An 18885-nucleotide genomic window follows, 5' to 3' on the forward strand; every position below is an offset into this window, starting at 1 on the left:
TTGGTAATTAAAAAAAAAAATCCTCTCCTACCTCCACATCTTTAGATGAGCTCTCTTTGTTTATCATTACAAGACTGTTCATTGTACTGAGGGGAATTAAGGGACAGATCAAATCTTCACAAATAATGTGCATTGTCTCTATCCGTGAAAACTGGCTCTGGAAAAAGAAAGTCACGGTCTTCATATTGGGAACACAGGTTTCTTGTTACTTGTCCTGCCATGTGTTCTTCAGCTTCCTGACAACCATTTTACTTTGTTATTTTTTTTAATCCTCACCTGAGGATATTCTCCCACTGATTTTTAGGGAGACTGGAAGAGAGAGGGAAAGACAGAGAGAAATATCGACGTGAGAGAAACACTTCAATTGGTTGACTACAGGAGCCCCAACCAGAGCCCAGGACAGAGAGGAGCCTGCAAACGAGACATGTGCCCTTGACCAGAATCGAACCTGGGACCCTTGGTCCACAGGCTGAGGCTCCGTCCACTGAGCCAACCATTTCTTATGTGCATTTTGCAGAAAAGGTTTAGAGCCAGCCATAATCACTTTGAAGCTAACATGTAAATTTGAAAATTGTATCACTGTCTTAAATTAATGATAAAATTATTTACACCCTGGGGTTCACACTAACATTAGGAAATGTAAAAGAAACTAGAATTTATTGAATGTCTATAGTGTAGTATTAATCATCTCATTTCATCTTCATAACCATAGGTCAGAAAGAGTAAAAAACAAACAAACAAACAAACAAACCATTGGGGTGACACAGTGGGTTTTATGTGGTAATTTCCATTTTTCCTGCTCAGGATACTGTTCTGTCCCATTTTTGTATTGGTACTATTGGTAAGAGCATCCCGACCTCTTTGAGGAACTCCACACCAATTGCTTGTGGACTAGATATATCTGTCCATCCTATCATCCCACTTGTGTAACTGCACCTTTCCCTTGCCTGGTCCCCTGCTTCAATACACCTAGGCATTTCACTCAGGTCTGACCCATTGGACTTTGCTTGAATTAACAAAGAAGACTGGCTAAGCCACTGCAGTAGCAGAGGATAAGGAAAACACAGAAAAAGAAAGAGGAAAATAGGTATGAGATAGGTAGAAATAGGTAGAAAGAAAGAAGGAAGGTCTGGTTGACCTGGTTCACCAGCAGGGCCAGCTTTATGGGTTGCCGCCTGTATGTCACACAGGATTCTGAACTTGAAAGGACCTTGTACATAGGGTTTAATGCTCTGTTATAGCAATCTTGAAATTCTTAATCATTTTTAAACAAAGCATCATGCTTTATTTTCCAAATTATGTACCTAGTCCTAATCTTCAGGTCCAGCTTCTGAGATCTAGTTCCTTCTGTTATGTGAACTTCACTAGTATTTTTCTCTGCTTTGTGGGGAAATGAAATGTCTTTCTGTGTTTAAACCAGTTTGAGTTGAGAACTTGTGACTTGCAGTGGAAACAATTCTGGCAAATGTATCTCCAAATCTGACTTTCTATCAGTCCCCAGATTGTGATCACTTCAAGCCCTGATTGTTTGTGAAGGATAAATGATTTACTTATGAATGATTTATGACATAGTTTTAACAGTAAATGTTGTTTTCCTGCCATCTGTCATGCTTTCAGCTAACTTCACAACATCAATTAGACAGTCCCTGAAATGAAAAATGGTAACAATTCCTCATCTATTATTATATTACATTATATTAAATATATAAATACTAGAGGCCCAGGGAATGAATTTATGCATAGGAGGGGTCCTGCCCGCCCATCCTGATCGGGGCCCATTGAGGCCAGGCCAGCCAAGGGGAGGGATTGCAGGAGGTTGGCCGGCCATTCCTGCCTCTGTTCAAGCTGGCTGGTTGGCCTCAGCGTGCAAAATAGCGACTGGTTGTTCTGGTCGTTCCAGTTGCTTGGCTTTTATACCCTATATAATAAAAGTCTAATATGCAAATTGACCAAATGGCAGAATGATTGGTTGCTATGACACACATTGACCACCAGGGAGTAAATACTCAATAGAGGAGCCGCCCTGGTGGTCAGCAGGCTCCCATGGGGGGAAGTGCCGCTCAGCCAGAAACTGGGCTCACAGCTGGCAAGTGCAGCAGTGGTGGCAGGAGCCTCTCCTGCCTCCATGGCAGTGCTAAGGACTCCTCTGAAGATATCTGCCTGCCGGATATCCCCATGGGCCTATACCAGCAGTCAGACATCCCCCATTGGGTCTCGGACTGCTAGAGGGTGCAGGTTGGGTCCCCCCCCCCAATCCCCAGTGCATGAATGCCGTACACCAGGCTTCTAGTATATAGATAAATGAAAATATTAACAATTCCTAATATATATTTTATTTTAATTGATTTCAGAGAGAGAGGAAGGGAGAGAGAAAAAAGATCAATATGAGAGAGAAACATTGATCAGTTGTCTTCCATATGCCCCCTGATGAGGACTGAACCTCAGCTCCCATATATACCCTGATGGGGAATCAAATCCGGGACCTTTCAGTGCACAGGATGACATTCCAACCAGCTAGCCACAGTGGCCAGGGCCTACTATATAATATAAATATTTAAAATATAAAAATTTAAAAATGTTATATGTTATATGTAAATTATCAATTATGATTTTTAAAAAAATATATTTTATTGATTTTTTTATTTTTAAATAGAGGAAGGAAGAGGGATAGAGAGTTAGAAACATCAATGGGAGAGAAACTCCTGCACAACTCCTACTGGGGATGTGCTCACAACCAAGGTACATGCTCTTGACCAGAATCGAACCTGGGACCTTTCAGTCTACAGGTCGATGCTCTATCCACAGAGCCAAATCGGTTATCAATTATATTTTTAGGGTGATTTTCACTTTATAAAATGCTTTTGCACATAATATATTACTACAAGAAGTTTTCTATTTTGAATAGAACTACTGAGCCACTAATAGGTAAACCATTCAACTGGTAATGGGTACATTTTCATGTTAGAATATTTTGAAATCAAATGAAAATAGTATCCCATTGTCCTATAAAGGCATGGTTTATCTACATCTGAAATTCAGTTTGTGGTGCTGGTCACTGTATGCTAGGAGATACACTGAAGTCAAGAAATATCTATCTATGATCAACAAAACAACTGAAGGGATCATGTGCTACTGTATGGAAACAGAACTCAAAGACAGGAATGTTTTCAATGGAAAGAGTGAAGGCTGAGGGAGGACATGGTGAAATGCATGAAATCATACGTACTAATTAGATGAAAAAGATCAGATACTCCACATTCTAAAATATTGGAATGAGGTTTTGTCTTCTGATACCTAAGTCTAGAAAGTCAGGTCAAACTGCAAGTACTACTTAATTTCAAAAACATTTAGTCATGTGGTTGCTATCAGTAAATAGAGTATGATTGAACATTAAGGTCAAACCGAGATTTGATGGAAGGCTAACATATGTTTCCATAGTCTTGTGGTTTTATCTGTCAAAAACATTCTGGGCAAGAGTCCCCGGGGTGTTCATTTTCCCCGAGGACTTTAATAGGACTTTAATAGCTCTCCTCATTTCTTCCTTGGCCAAAGTAATTTGTCTTTGCTCAAGACCCCTATTCAGAAAACGGGTAGGGTGCAACTTTTTCTTGTTATGGTGTACATGATGAGAGGATGTTTTATTTTGTTTGCAACAGTTCAGTCCCTCTTGTTAGTAAGAAGTAGAAATTAGGTTTAGGGAATCATATCACTGAGAGAGGTGAGAAATAGAGTGGCAAGATCTTAAAATGAATTCAGGATTTAGAAACCACCTGAAGGACAACAGCAGATGGCAAGTTCAGAAGTGTACACATATAATGGGAGGAGGTCCGATGAATTTCGATAGCAATTGCAGAACTGCGTGATAGTTTTGAGGAATAAAGCAGAGAGGAGAAACCATATGGTGGGATGATAATTAGGCTACAGCATTTGCCTTTAAGAAAAGAAAAATCTTGGAAAGTTACTTTTGAAGACACAACCTAATATAAAGAAAAAAGTCATTGGAAATGAAGAGAGATGACAGTATACTGTAGATCTAAATTGCAGAATTTTGAAGAGGTTTTGCAGTAAAATTAAAACTAGGAAAATGAAGGGAGGAAATATATCCAAATCTAAACAATTCAGAACTATGAATTTGGCTTCCTATTTATAGGAATGGTAGAACAATACTGAGAAATTAAACTGTGTTCCCAAAGAAATTGTTTATAAAAACTAATCAAAAACATTTTGACACTGAAACTGAGTGAATTCTCTACTTATTAAAATGCAGATCTCTTCTTCCTATGCAGGAAGAAAGAGTAAATATGTTAAAGTGCAAAGAAAAGGATTTGCTGAGTGTGGGTGACTGGCTAAGTGTATTAAAAGGTTGCTAAATTCAGGTATCACTCCATTATCTACTTTAGGCCAAGTCTGTTTCTTTTAAGGTCAACAGAAGGTAAACATTTATGACATGAAGCAATTTGTCAAAATGTTTTTCCACTGCCAATTCTCTAATAAGGCAATACTGCCACATCAGTTTGTTTTTTATTTTTGTGGGTATATATATATAATAAATCTTCATTGTTCAGACTATTACAAGTGTTCCTCTTCCCCCTCCCCCCCCCAATAGCTCCCCTCCTGATTCTCCACCCCACCCCATGCCCTTACCCCCTGCCACTGTCTTCATCCATAGGTGCAAGATTTTTGTCCATTCTCTTCCCGCACCCCTCAGACCCCTTTCCCCCTGAGAATTGTCAATCCACTCCCTTTCTATGTCCCTGATTCTATTATATTCACCAGTACATTCTGTTCTTCAAATTTTTTATTCACTTGATTTTTAGATTCACTTGTTGGTAGGTATGTATTTGATGTCTTTTTGTTGTTCAGAGTTTTTACCTTTACCTTTTCTTCTTTCTCTTCTTAAAGAATACCCTTCAGCATTTCATGTAATCCTGGTTTGATGGTGATGAACTCCCTTAGTTTTTTCTTGTCTGTGAAGCTCTTTATGTGACCTTCAATTCTGAATGCTAGCTTTGCTGGGTAGAGTAATCTTTTGCTGTTCATCACTTTGAATATTTCTTGCCACACCCTTCTGGCCTGCATAGTTTCTGTTGAAAAATCAGCTGACAGTCGTATGGGTACTCCCTTGTTTTTTTCTTGCTGCTTGTAAAATTTTCTCTTTGTCTTTTGCCCTTGGCATTTTAATTATGATGTGTCTTAGTGTGGTCCTCTTTAGATTCCTCTTGCTTGGGTTTCTGTGCACTTCCTAGACTTGTAAGTCTATTTCTTTCACCAGTTAGGGAAAGTTTTCTGTCATTATTTCTTTCAATAGGCCTTCAATATCCTGCTCTCCTCTTCTGGCACCCGAAAAAAAACAGATGTTAGTACGTAAAAGCCATCCCAGAGGCTCCTTACACTATCCTCACTCTTGGATTCTTTTTTCTTTCTGTTTCTCTGGTTGGGTGTTTTTGTTTCCTCATATTCCAGATCTTTGGTTTGACTCTTGGGGTATGTTGATCTATGGTTGAGTTTCTGTATATTCTTTATTTCAGACAGTGTATGCTTAATTTCTGACTGGTCCTTTTCCATTTTTTTTGGGGGGGGGGTGGGGGGGTGGGGGGTATTCTCATTAAGGTCCTTGAAGGTCTCTTCAAGTTTCTCAGTGGTTTTTAGAAGATTCTTGAATAACCTTATAAATGTGATTCTGAACTCTGTGTCTAGTAGTTTTCTTTCCTCTATCTCTCCCATTCATGACATGCTTCTGTGTCTCTGAATTTTGGTTGCTTCCCTGTGTTGATGGAGTGACTTTGTGTGGTAGGTGACCTATAGGGGCCAGTAGCTCAGCTTCCCCAGTCACCCGAGGTGATCACTCTTAGTACACCCCTTTGTGGGCTCAGTGTAAAGTCTTAGTGTAGTTAAGCCTTGATTGCTGTTGGTACACTGGGAGGAATTGACCTCCAGGCCAATTGGCTGTGAAGACCCGCTGTGTCTATAATGGAAGAACTGCTGTGCTGGAGACATGCTTATGGTGCAGACCTTGTTTCAGTGGGGCTTTGGTGCTCACTGAGTCCGCCCCCTGAATGTGTCACTTATGGATGTGAGGAGTTGAAATCTGGTGTCTCACACTGACCACTAGGAACACTGGCTTCTGGATCTCCAGTGGGGTGCAGTTCAGCTACTGTCTGAGGCCACCTTTCAGGAGCTACAGCAAGAACCACAGTCCTCTCCTCCCTGCTTGGAGCTTGGAAGCTTTGGGGCTGTCTGCACCAGGTTGCAAGTTTGCTAGGTTAAACTGCAATAGAGAAGGCCATTCATATGCAAAAGCTGCTGCTTGGAGATTGAGTGTGTTTGTAGATTGTGCGGGGTGGAATCTCAGGGTGTCACTAGACTAGGGCGTGGCAAACAGCAATTGCTGCCTGTCAGCCTTCTCTGCCTCTCCACCCATGTCCCCGTGTCTCGCGCTCCCGAACAGCAAATAATTATATTTTTACATGCAGCTCTAAAAGCCAGCCACCCTCACTTTCCAACCCAATGGAAGACAGTCTAGCTTCTCCCCAGAAACTGAATTTCAGAGAGATTGGGAGCTTGTCCGTCTTCGGGTTGAAGAAAGCAAAGCCCTCTGCCAGCCGTGATCCACCTCCAGCCTGTATTGCACGCACACCCCCATATCTCAGTTTTTCAGTGCTTGTGCACTAAATGCTCCTTTCTCTTTCAGTCTGTTGTAAAGCTTCCTGTCAGCCAGCTTTCCCATGGTTCTGGGTGATAGATGTTTTGTCTTTTAGTTGTAGTTTTGAAATTGTTGTGCGCAGCAGCAGTTTAGGTGTGTTTACCTAAGCCATCATCTTGGAACAGTCTGACACATCACTTTGTTTTGTGACGATGTCTGCTGGACAGCTCTCCCCTCCAATTCTTTTGGAGGGGAGAGAGGGTGGAGTAGTTGGATTTTAAACCCAGGGAGTAACTAGACTAACAGAGATTTCTGCTCATAGAGATTTCTGTGGTAGCTGCTGGCAGGATATGTGGAGGGATCAGAGAGTGGACTGAGAAAACAATTGGAAGCTGGTTCAGCCTTGAGAGTGAACAGGGGCAGAACCTGGTCTGAGAGCAATGGTGCGGAGAGAATGGATTTGAGAGGTATTAAGGATGAGAAATTGGCAGAATTTAGAGGCTGGGTGTGATTTGGAGCAGGTCTGTGAAGTAAGTGGGCAGGTCTTGTTGCTATTCATTAAGGTGAGCTTACTGGGTGAGAAGCAGATGTGAAGACAAAATGCCTACGGAGTTCACTTTTGCATGTGCTGAATTTTAGGTGTCTGTGCAATAGCCTCATGTTTTCTCCTTTCTTATTCTAACTGCGAAACTTCTGATGATATCTTTCTCTACATCAATTAATATACCCATTTTTTACCCAGAAAAAAACCAACAACTTCCCAACATGTGCTAATTTAATTATAATAGTTTAATTTTCAGAAGGGCAACCTTACTTTGCTCCTCCTTTTTCAGATTTTTGGATGTCGCTCACTTTTTACCCTATACCACCTTGAATTGAGTGCAATTTGTCAAAGAAAAGAAAAAGTCAGAGAGAACTTCCAGGCTTTGTATCTGGAATACTAAAGGGCAGTGGTGGTACTGGCAGATGTGGACATTGAAATTGGGATTGTGAAAGGTTTGGTTTTGTTAATGTGTAAATTGGGAATATCCACATAGAATTGTGATTTTATAAAATGTCAGATTGGATGGGATTTGCAAGGAGAAGAAAAATTACACTTATTGAACATATATTAATGTACCAAGCATTTTGCTAGAACCCTTTCATGTTACCTCAATTAATCTTGATAATATGCTTATAAATTATTTCTTCTGTTTTGTGAGTGAAAATAGAGATTCTCTGCGGATGAGTAGCTCAAAGTCACTCAGTCATTTAGTGGGTTATTTGTAGCATTTAGAGATTGGGAGGGAAGCCACTATCACCCTTAGTACCCCATATCAAAAGTATGAAAATTGGTTCTTTAGGGGTAAAAAAATGGTTACTTTTTATGTAAAAAAAAACCACACTGATAAACATACAGTACTTAAACAAATACTAGTATACATTACATCTAAAGTATTAAAATCTCACAGGGGGAAATTAGATAAAATGTCTACAAAGTCTCATAAGGGGCCATCGTTAAAACAAAATTGAGAAGCACTAATTTAGCTTTCTTTTCATTTAATGAATTTTTCACTTTTTTGCAGAATTTTTTTTTTTTAATCCTCACCCAAAGATACGTTTTTATTGATTTTTTGTAGAGAGAGAAAGGGAAAGGGAGAGAGAGAGAAATATGAATGTGTGAGAGAAAAACAATCATGGGGTGGGAGGATCAAACCCGTTATCTTTCAGTGTACAGCACAACACTCCAACCAAGACATACTGGCCAAGGGCTGCAGACTTCTTTTTTGTTTACATGATACCCATGGAACAATAATACATACAACAGGTAAAAGCAGTGTTGGTTTAAGTGTTGCTAGGAAGAGGATCTAAAATACCCCATTTAGCCGAAACCGGTTTGGCTCAGTGGATAGAGCGTCGGCCTGCGGACTGAAAGGTCCCAGGTTCGATTCCGGTCAAGGGCATGTACGTTGGTTGCGGGCACATCCCCAGTAGGGGGTGTGCAAGAGGCAGCTGATCAATGATTCTCTCTCATCGATGTTTCTAACTACTCTCTATCCCTCTCTTTTCCTCTCTGTAAAAAATCAATAAAAATAAATATTTTAAAAAAATAAAATATTCAATTATGATGCTTTTCTCTCGCTTTCTGCAGAGGTCCTTGAGGTACTGATTGAAAGTTTAGAGCTCTGAGCATCTTAGTTTGAATATCTGAGGAACACAAATTAATCTCTTCATTTTGCAGATGAGTAAACCAAGGCAAGTTTATAAGGTGTAAGCATTAACTCCTCCAGTCATCTTATTATTTGGAAGTCACACACAAAGTGGAACTGAATCAGGATTTATACTTGAGGCATGCCACAGGGTGAGACATACTATCACACCGGGGGAAAGAGAAGAGAAAGATGGTCTGAGCAGAGATCAGGCAAAGAACATTTAGTGAGAAGACGATAGAAAGAAGTGAGAGAAGATGTTCAAGAAGAATAATCATCTCAAGAAAAAAAATTTTTAATGTATGGCGACATGTTAAATAGACTTATTGTGATGACCATTTGCAATATACAAATATCAAATCATTATGTTGCACATTTGAAACTAACATAATATTACACATTGATTATATATCAATAAAAATAAATTTTAAAAAAAAGGACTATAATCAACAGCAGCAAATGGAGAGATTGTTAAGGATTGAGAATGAAGATCTGACAATATAAAATTCTCTTGTGACTTGTGAGCACAGTTTCAGGACAGTGTGTAGATAGAGCTTGATTTTATTGGAAATTGTAAATATTTTGGTCATCATCAGCAAAATGGTAAGAATGCTTTCCTTGCTAAATATTGCAACTAATTATACATTACCCTTTCATGTCCAATAAAGACATCAATATGTTAATTACACCCAAATGACAAAATAGGTCTTAGTCTACTGTATTTAAGATGGGTTCAACTAAAGAATTAGAACACAAAGCAACTAATGCACTCAAACAAATGCCTCCAGGAGAGATTTCAGTAAAGACAGGTTTCATACAATGTCCAAACACAGCAATTCACTTGAAGATAAAAAAAGCAAACACAGCCCTCGCAGTTTGGCACATTGGATAGAATGTTGGCTCTCTGACTTGAAAGGTCCCAGATTTGATTTTGGTTAAGGTCAGATACCTCAGTTATAGGCTCGATCCCCCGGCAGGTGGTGGGTCTTACATCACCTCAATATTTCCCTCTCTATGTCTCCCCACCTCCCTTCCTTTCTCTAAAAATCAATGGAAAAATATCCTCGAATGAGGATTAAAAAAAAAAAAAGAAAGCAAACATATATGGTGATAAGAAAGAGACAGATGAAGGAAAAAGAAAATCTAATATTCTCTATTGGGCACCAAAGAATTCTTCTAGCTTATTTACATGTATTTTTAGCTTTGAGTGACATAGTTAATATTTGCTATTATCCGAAAAATTATTATACAAGTGACTCAGCAAATTATATCGAGGCATTAGTAATTGTGCTTTAAAATGAAAGAATTAAACTGTAATCCCTTAATAGTCTTCATAATTACTCATTTTCTTTTTGCTATTTATTTCAAATATTGGGAATGGACTCTGGTAGTGGCATATAACACTTTTGGCTTAACCTTAGTTAAGTGTCTTACACTAATAGAAATATTCCTGTTCTTTTTTAAATGGCTCTATCATCTATGAACATGGGCAGATTAATTTTCTAATCAAAACATCCTGGGAAACTATTAAGCATGACATTAAATTGTGTTATACTAATTACATTCCCTGTGAAGAATTTCTATGTGAGCTTATAGTATAAGACCCTGGAGAAAAAAACAGAGCACAAATTGCTTAAATATATTTTAAGAAGAATCACATATCCATATAATAACTTTGGTTTTAATTTTGCTTTAAATCATCTCTGTTGTCCACAGTGACTCATTATGGTGGCAAGATCTTCTTGACCCTGTTAATCAGATTTTTAAAAAACAGTATTAAAGGTTGTGTGCGTGTGTAATATTGCAAAGGGGTATGTATACTTAACTCCATTGGAAACATTTGTCTAAAATTAATATTTGCTTCTTACTAGAATTCTACTATCATTTAAAAAAGAAAAAAAGAAAGAAAGAACCAAATACAAGCAATTGTTATACATTAAGGGGGAAAATCACTTAGCAGGGGTCAGAAAACATTTTTCTGTAAAAGACCAGATAGCAGGTATTTTATGCCTTGATGGCCACATGTTGCAACTACAACTCTACAATTGTGGAGCAAAAGCAGCTATGGACAACATGAAAAATAATAGGCATAACTATAGGCCAATAACATTTTATTTACAAAAAAATAGATGGCAAAACAGAACCACAATGTGGTACCACTTCACACCTATTAACATGGCTAGATTAAAAAAGTCAGAAAAACATAATTGTTGGTGGGGATGTGGTGAAACTGGAACCTCAAGCCCTGCTGGAGGAAATGTAAAATGGCATAGCCACTTTGTTAATGTCTGGTAGTTCCTCAAACATAGAGTTACCATATGTCCCAGCAATTCCTCTCTTGTGCATAGATCCAAGAGAAATGAATGCCTATGTCTACACAAAGACTCGTGCATGAATATTTATAATAGTCATTATTTATAATGGTCAAAAGGTAGAAACAACCCAACTGTCCATCGACTAATGATAAACAAAATGTACTCTCTCTATATATAAAAGCCTAATATAAAAAGTGTCCCCTCGGGAGTTTGATGGTCCGGGAGTTCGATTGCTCGCTATGATGTATGCTGACCACCAGTGGGAGGTGCAGAATGAAGGAAGGCCCCGGCCAGCAGTTGGCAGCTGCTAGGGACCCTACACATGCACTAATTTTGTGCACTGGGACTCTAGTATCCATATAATACAAAAAGATATGACTCAGCCCTTTGGGAATATTTGGGGTGACATTTGGGGTAAAAGTCATGATTACCTGTACAGTGTGGTTACCTGAGACACCTTGGGTAAAGGTCAGGTACGTTGCTACACATCCTAAAATGCAAAGGACAGCCTCCTATCCAACCCCCAACAAAGGATTATCCAGATCCAAATGTTAATGCCAAGGTTGACAAACCCTAGTGTAGACACATACATTATAGAACTATACTAGTGATCATTCTGTGCATATAATTTGCTCCGCCATGCCCCCATCTAACATTATATTGTAAAACAGCAGAAACTTTAACCAAGACAGACACTCATATGGAGTGTGTGGAAGGAGCCAGGCCTCAAATCTGGTATGGCAAGCAGCACTATTATTTCCTGTCATGGAGGGTTTGGACTGAGAGCATAAAGCCAAATAATTATTCTAACCACCTTGTCATTAAGTACAAAATGCTATAGAATTTGTGTGTTGTACCCTGCTGCAATTAGGTGCTAAAACAATGGTGAAAGTGGTAATGTTAAAGCAATTAGGTTTGAATTAGGTTTGTAATTCATGGTTCTTGTGTTAGCCCACTGACCACTTGGAAAGCAAGCATGACAAAGAACTGCTTTTATAGTTTAAAGAGGGAAATGAAGTGGATTTCCTTGTTCCTGTTTCTCGCCTCTGTATTACTTTAAGGGAGAGAAGAGAAATAAAAGCAAATGGAAAGACTGGGTGGAGGGGAGGAAATAGATTTTATTACTCAGATTAAAAAAATTTTTTTAAACTTAATGTCATCCTAAAAGGAAATTATCTCATGTTTTCCTTACATGAGTTTGATAGCTCATTGTGTTCTCAGTGCCATTAATGAGCTATCAACAATTTACACTAATATTTTTTCTGAAGGAATAAGAGGAGTACAGGGGGCTCTCTCTAAAGGTCCTATATCTCTTGTTAATTTGTATATTTTGTTAAAAACTCGATATGAAACATTTCTAATAAACAGAAAATTACAGAAAATAATAAAGACACAAATGTACCCACCACTGAGACCAAATATGTGTTAACATTTTGTTAGACTTCAAATCTTTCCCTTTTAATACATAAAACATTTTTAGATACTTTAGCTGTAAAGGTTTAGCTTTAATGTCTTACTCTTTTTTTTTTTTTTTATTCCTCTCTGGAAGTAGGCAAGGTTGTTATGTATATTCCCCTTTTGTTTTTGTAGTGTTATTACACATAGATGCACACACGCGCGCGCGCACACACACACACACACACACACACACACACTACTACTACTACATTTATATATACTACGTATAAATATATGTGATTTTTCTCTTTATTTTTGAGTTTTACCCACACAGGTGGTGATTTATTTATTTTAAATTCAGGATAGGATTCTACTGTATAATGTACCTCCATGTATTTTATTCTTTTTCTGACTGCAAGGTGGTTAAAGAGTTTATTCCTTTTTGCTATTAAAAAGTGTTCAAGACATATCTTTGTATGGGTGTCTTTGGGCTTCTCTAGGGAGAAATCTTGACATGGAATTGCTGTGTCATGGGAACATGCACTTTCGCCTTTACTAGGTATTACCAAGTTGTTGTCCAAAGTGGTGCTACTAGTTTTGCACTCTCACCATCTATGTAGGAACCCCTACATCTTGGCCAAAAGTTGTTAACATGGGACTTCATATTATTTGCCAATCTGATGAACATAAAAAGGTATCTTAGAAGACTGTTTTTTATGTTTTAAAAATTAATTGGGAATGACCTATCTCTTCCCTCAACTTTTCAAAACTTTCTTGTAGAGTAATAACAAGTGAACTTTCACAAGAATTGCATTAACAACTGTCTCATGTTCAGACATCATAAAGAATAGAACATTTCTTGATTCCAAGCTTCCCTAGTTCTGTCTTTTGTCTCATTCAACTTTGTCCCAGCCCTATGTGCTGAGCCTGGCACAAGTGGCATTTCTAAAATTGTTGACTCATTGGGGTATATCATCTCCTTGTTGGGACATCAGAATGAGGAGCATGTTCTTGTGAAGTTTAAATAATAAACACATATAAAAAGTACTTTAAAATGTAAAACATTGACAAAGGTATTATTTTCACAGGTGCACTGCCGTTGCAAAGAATTTCTATAAGAAAAATTTTAGCAAGCTCTATGTAAATCTTGAAAGTTAATTATAATAGCTCCTGCTTATTTATATTTAGTACCTTCTGCATGCAAAGAACATGAGAGAGAAAAGAGCAGTCTTCGACACCAGGGAATTAGTTTGACACCTACAGCTAAAAGCTTAGTGCTTTTAGAAGCTGGCCTGACACTCACAGCTAGGCCATCTTGTTCTCCTCATGGACATAATGAAACTTACAGAGCACCAACACCAGATAACGTCACTCTGACTGTGTGAAGTGAGACAGAACAAGTGAGACAGAACAAGACTACTAACTTTGTCTAAGCACAGACAATAACAAGGTCAATGTGGAAATCACAAAATACCAAAAACCCCCTTTCGCTGTTACTGTGAATGACTGCTACTGCTTTGTCAGTTAGAGCTTTAGCCTCATCCTTTAGCCTGTCATCCTTCTGGATAAGATTTAAGATACCTCATCATTGAATTGTCCCCACACCGGACAGCACGAGAATCCAGAGTAACCATCCCCACTCTGTTTCTGAGGCGTTTTCCAAAATCACCTAACTAAAGTTGAAATCATTCAAGTCCTTTCTGGTACCTTCTTACTGAGAAAGCCCATGTTCCCCATAGTGCATGTTCTCATTCCCTGTGAGCAAATAAACTGCACTTGTTCAACTACGTGTGTTCTCCTGGTGGTGTCTGGTGGGAGGGGCTTTCACAGACACCTGTAAGAACTCTTTACATGTGCTATCTCATTTAAACCTGACAATACTGCTGTTTGTTACCCATTACTACTACTATTATTATTATTATTACTAGAGGCCCGATGCATGAAATTCTTGCAAGAGTTGGCCTTCCTTCCTCTGGCTGCTGGCACAGGCTTCTCTGTGGCACCCAGGACCCAGGCTTCCCTTGCAGCCCTGGCTTTGTCTGGAATGTCGTCTGGAAGCACGTCTGGTCTAATTATCCTCCTTTTGTTATTATAGATTATCCTCCTTTTTTCAGATGGAACGACAAAGAAAGTTTAACATCATCTCCAACGTTACATATCTATTAAATGACAGGAAAAAAATTTGCATCTGGGTTGAAAGTCATCAAGACATTAGGAACTCTACTGGATTTTTTCCCTAAAGATCAGGTACTCGTTGAGGATGGAGGCTAGCATAGAATGTCTGGTACAATAAAAACAAATAAACATAAAAAGATAAAAGTAAAACCCCAAACTGTAGTGTCAAGATTTAGTTGTAACTAAGTTCTATTTTCTGAACCTATGTGCTAATATCTCCAGAGTTGCTAGGGTTGTTTCCTGAACCCAAATCAGTACTGCGTGTTTGCCTTGGATCTTGGCTCACATCACCTCTAGGTAGTCAAGAGATGGATAACTAAAAGAGTTAAAAGTAAAGGATGACTTGTAAGTGGATAAAGCACACTGATGAGTGGAAAAAGTGCTTTAGCCTTGTAATTTGACCTTGGGTATACACAACAGATTCTTTAGCACGGTTTTAGCTCAAGGCCTTTATTATACCTGCAACTTGCTCCTGCTTGGAATGAATGCCTTTTGTCTTATTGCCCCACCACTCTTTTCTGCCTAAAGTCCATGCATTCTTCCTTTCACCTTTCCAGATCTGCTCCTTGATTTAATTATCTTTCGCCTTAGTTCTCAATGAACTTTTAAAACTGCTATAACATTTTCATTATTTTGTTGTTAGGGCTGGGAAACCACATTAGATTGTCATGTCAGCTCCATAGGGCGTGACCTAGTACTTCCTGATTTTTCCTGGCCCCCTCTGCCACCCTAGCAGGCTCCAAGCACCTAGGCTCTCAGCAGTCGCTCATGTGGAGGAAGGAATTTTTTTTCTCTTAGCATTTGGGGTGCTGTCATTTGGGGTGCTGTCGTTCTCTCGCCCCTAGCACCCCGTCAAGCAGAGATCCTAGGACTACTTTACCAGTGACCTTCACATAGATCTGCAAAAAAAAGTTAGCAGAAGAGTTCACGTTCCATAGCCATACAAGTGGCAGGGTGGAGCGGGTCTCGGGTTAGAGGGACCCCACCTCCACATGCCAAACACATCAGACACGTGACTGCGGACAGGCTCTCAGGCCCCCAAACCCGACTCCGCCCCGTTCCGGACCCGACGCGCCAGAACCCGCAGAAGGGTTGAGTGGCCAAAGGAGCTCAGCCAATCGCATTTCTTTGTTCCCGGAAGGGGCGGGACCTGGGCGTGTCCGTGACCTCGCGGCTCCGGATTGGTGGGTTTCCGCGAGGTCCGCGGCGGCGGGAGATTTCGGATGTGTTGGCGGCGGCGGTCCCGGCAGCAGCAGTTGGGCTCCTCCGGCCACGGAACCCGGAGGCCCTGCGCGCAGGGTCCTGAAGAAGCTCCTCTCTCCTGACCTGCCGAGCGGCCGCCTCTGTCCGTCCCGGAGCCGCGAGGAAGGCCGCCTTCTGTCCGTCCCGGCGCTGCGCGGAAGATGGACCGGCCCCGGCCGCGGCTGCACCACCCGCCGCAGGGCTCCGCCGCCGGCGCCCCCTACCCCTCCTCCGCCTCGCTCCGCGGCTCCCGGGACAGCAGGGCGCCGCGCAGGAAGGGCCCCCAGCACCCTCCGCCGCCCCGCGGCCCCGACGGGCCCGGAGAGAAGCGCCCCAAGTTTGTAAGTTTCACGTGGGGCTGGGGTGGGGCAGCTCCTGCGGGGCTGACAGCACCCGGCGTTCCTCCGGAGCGGGTGGGCCTCCAGGGCCCGGGGGCTAGGTGGGGTTCTAGGTTTCCAGCGCTGCCCGTCTTTTTTTTTTTTTTTTTTTTTTTTTTTTTTTTTAAGGCGACACGGTTCGATCCTGTCTGGATCCTCTGACATACACTGATTATTGTGCTGCCCCAAATTTCTTATGGCCGTTCATAAGACTTAGGTATGGACGCCACGGATGTGGACATTGCATTTTTTAAGTTGAACGTCTCCCCACACCCCTGGCATCTGAGGGTATGTGACATATCAGAGTGAACTTTAGGTATTTTTTTTTTCTGCTTAATATTTTAATCCAAGAAAACCATCTTAAGCTAGATATAATTTTCCAAGTCGAGACAGCTTCGTTATAAAACGTGGGCGGGGCCATGCAGTCATCGCTGAAGAATGTTTAGATTGGAAAGAAGCCCCAACTTTTTGAATCTCGCTATTCAGATTGCTGCCCTTATTCAGTTTAACACCCAAGGGGGGTGTCATGGTTTGTGCCTTGTGAATCTTTTTGCTGATTATCAACTAGTGGAAGAATAGGCAGTGATGACAGTTCAGTGTGTGTTTCTGTGTAAGTAAGTGACTTAGAGTGGTGATAGATTTGGATTGAGACCAACAGGATTGAAAACTTAATACTGACCCCTCCTTTTTACTTAAAGGCATGGAAAAACATTTGTTTTATTCATAGGTGAAATAGTACAGAATGTGCCTTCTGTTAAGAATTTATAAATAAATCGTTAGGAATTTAAGTTAGGATACACAGATTAAGGGAATAAAGATTTGTGGAAGAGGAGTGACTTGCTAAGTACAACAGTTAAAAGTGATAATTGAGTCAAACTGGGAGCAGAGCTCTGAGATGTATCAGAATACTGGAAATGAGAGAAAACATCGATTAATTATGCTAAATTAATCATCAAAATGCCCAGAGGAATGGTGGGATTTTGCAGGAGGATCAAATGTGTTGTTGATTGTTTTTTGACAGAATTGAGGAATAAATGGGATAGGGTTAAAATGGCAATAAAACATTCTACCCAATATGAGAAGAATCCAATGGGGCTATTCTTTTATAGTTTACTCTCTTGGTTAAAAAATCATTCCTATTTGTTTCTGACTCCTGTGCTCCAGAATACACAAAGTATAAGTTTTCAGTGACTCATTTGGAGCAAGGATGTGAAGAAAACAAAACCTAAATTAATGTCAGGTGATTTGGGTCTTAGTAGTCTGCTGTTTTTCATTTCTTAGATGTGTGGAAAAGAGTTATTGTGAAGATGAACACAAAACAGTATATTTAAGCTCTAAAATTAAACATCAAAAATAGTGTGTTTTTAGATAGGAGTCTTATTTGAATAATGACTTCATAATTAATTTAGAGGTAATTTAGACCCTTGATAATCTCTGAAACTAATTTAGAGTTTTTAAAAAAATATATTTTTATTGAATTCAGAGAGGGAGAAAGAGCAAGAAGCATCACTGATATGAATCATTGATTGGCTGCCTCCTGCGTACTCTCTACTGGGGATCGAGCTCTCAAGTTGGGCTTGTGCTGTGACCTGGAATCGAACGGTGACCTGGCCATGATGCTCAACCACTGAGCAACACCAGCCAGACTAATTTAGATTCTTGCTTACATGGTAATGTAACCAGAACCAAGGTTTGACTGTCTGCCCCCCTGAAACTAAACTCATGAGACAGGTACTAGTGAGAAAGGAAAAAGGTTTTATTCAAGTGTCAGTCACCTGAAGAGATGCGGGACTCTTGTTATAAAGCTCATCTCCACATCTTGGTGCAGCCAGAGGTTTTTATAAGAAGGGAGAGGGAAAGCAGAACAAAAAAATCAAGGGGAGGGAGTTGATAGGTTCTTTGCATGTAGCCAACACAATTCATTCCGATAAGGATCGCAAAGCTGGTCAAATGATGGTTTGGTGTGTGTCATCCTGGTCTTCATCATCCTGGGTCTACATCATCCTACTTCTGTGGTTGAAGGGCAGAAATCTCTGGAATGTTGGGCTCTGTACCTTCTGAAGTTAGTTTTTAGGTTTCTTATACAAACATGCCATTTATCTATTATACAAGCTACATAGTAGAGTTAGCATTTACAGAAACAATGTCAAATAAATGGTGGGTGGGTTACAGTTCCCGCTGCTCTAGTAATTTCTTTAGATATATTTTCCATTTCACTAATTTTGTTGTCAGCTATGTCTAATGTGTAGATTGTTCTATTTTAGTTTAAAAATTATTTTTTATTTCTATAAGTTTCATTCTTTTTCATATCTGCCTGGTCATTCTTTATAGTTCTGTTTCTTATTTCTTTAGGCCTTTCTTACTTAGCTCTTCTTCCTTATTTGACAGTCCTGGGATATGCAGTCTTTGGAATGTCAACATTGACTCGAACTCTGGTGGCTTGCCATCTCCTCTGTGCTTGTTGATCTTTGTGAATTCATTGCTTCATTTTAATCTATTTTCCAGGAGGCCTAATTGGGGATGCTTCTCTCTGGAGATTATTTGAG

The 18885-nt window shown here is 39.9% G+C and overlaps 1 protein-coding gene across 3 annotated transcripts in view; it reads left to right on the forward strand.

The window, feature by feature from the left end:
* The first annotated feature begins 15918 nt into the window (after nucleotides 1-15918).
* The window catches only part of DIAPH3 (diaphanous related formin 3), a 479703-nt gene continuing 476736 nt past the window's right edge, over nucleotides 15919-18885 (forward strand). For all 3 annotated transcript variants that reach the window (XM_084876736.1, XM_084876737.1, XM_084876738.1), the window contains exon 1: nucleotides 15919-16303. In XM_084876736.1, the coding sequence (XP_084732862.1) occupies nucleotides 16124-16303 (180 nt within the window). In that variant the 5' untranslated portion in view covers nucleotides 15919-16123. The remainder of the gene's footprint in view (nucleotides 16304-18885) is intronic.

Source organism: Pipistrellus hanaki (assembly GCF_964339955.1).
Source record: "Pipistrellus hanaki genome assembly, chromosome: 3".
NCBI lineage: Eukaryota > Metazoa > Chordata > Mammalia > Chiroptera > Vespertilionidae > Pipistrellus > Pipistrellus hanaki.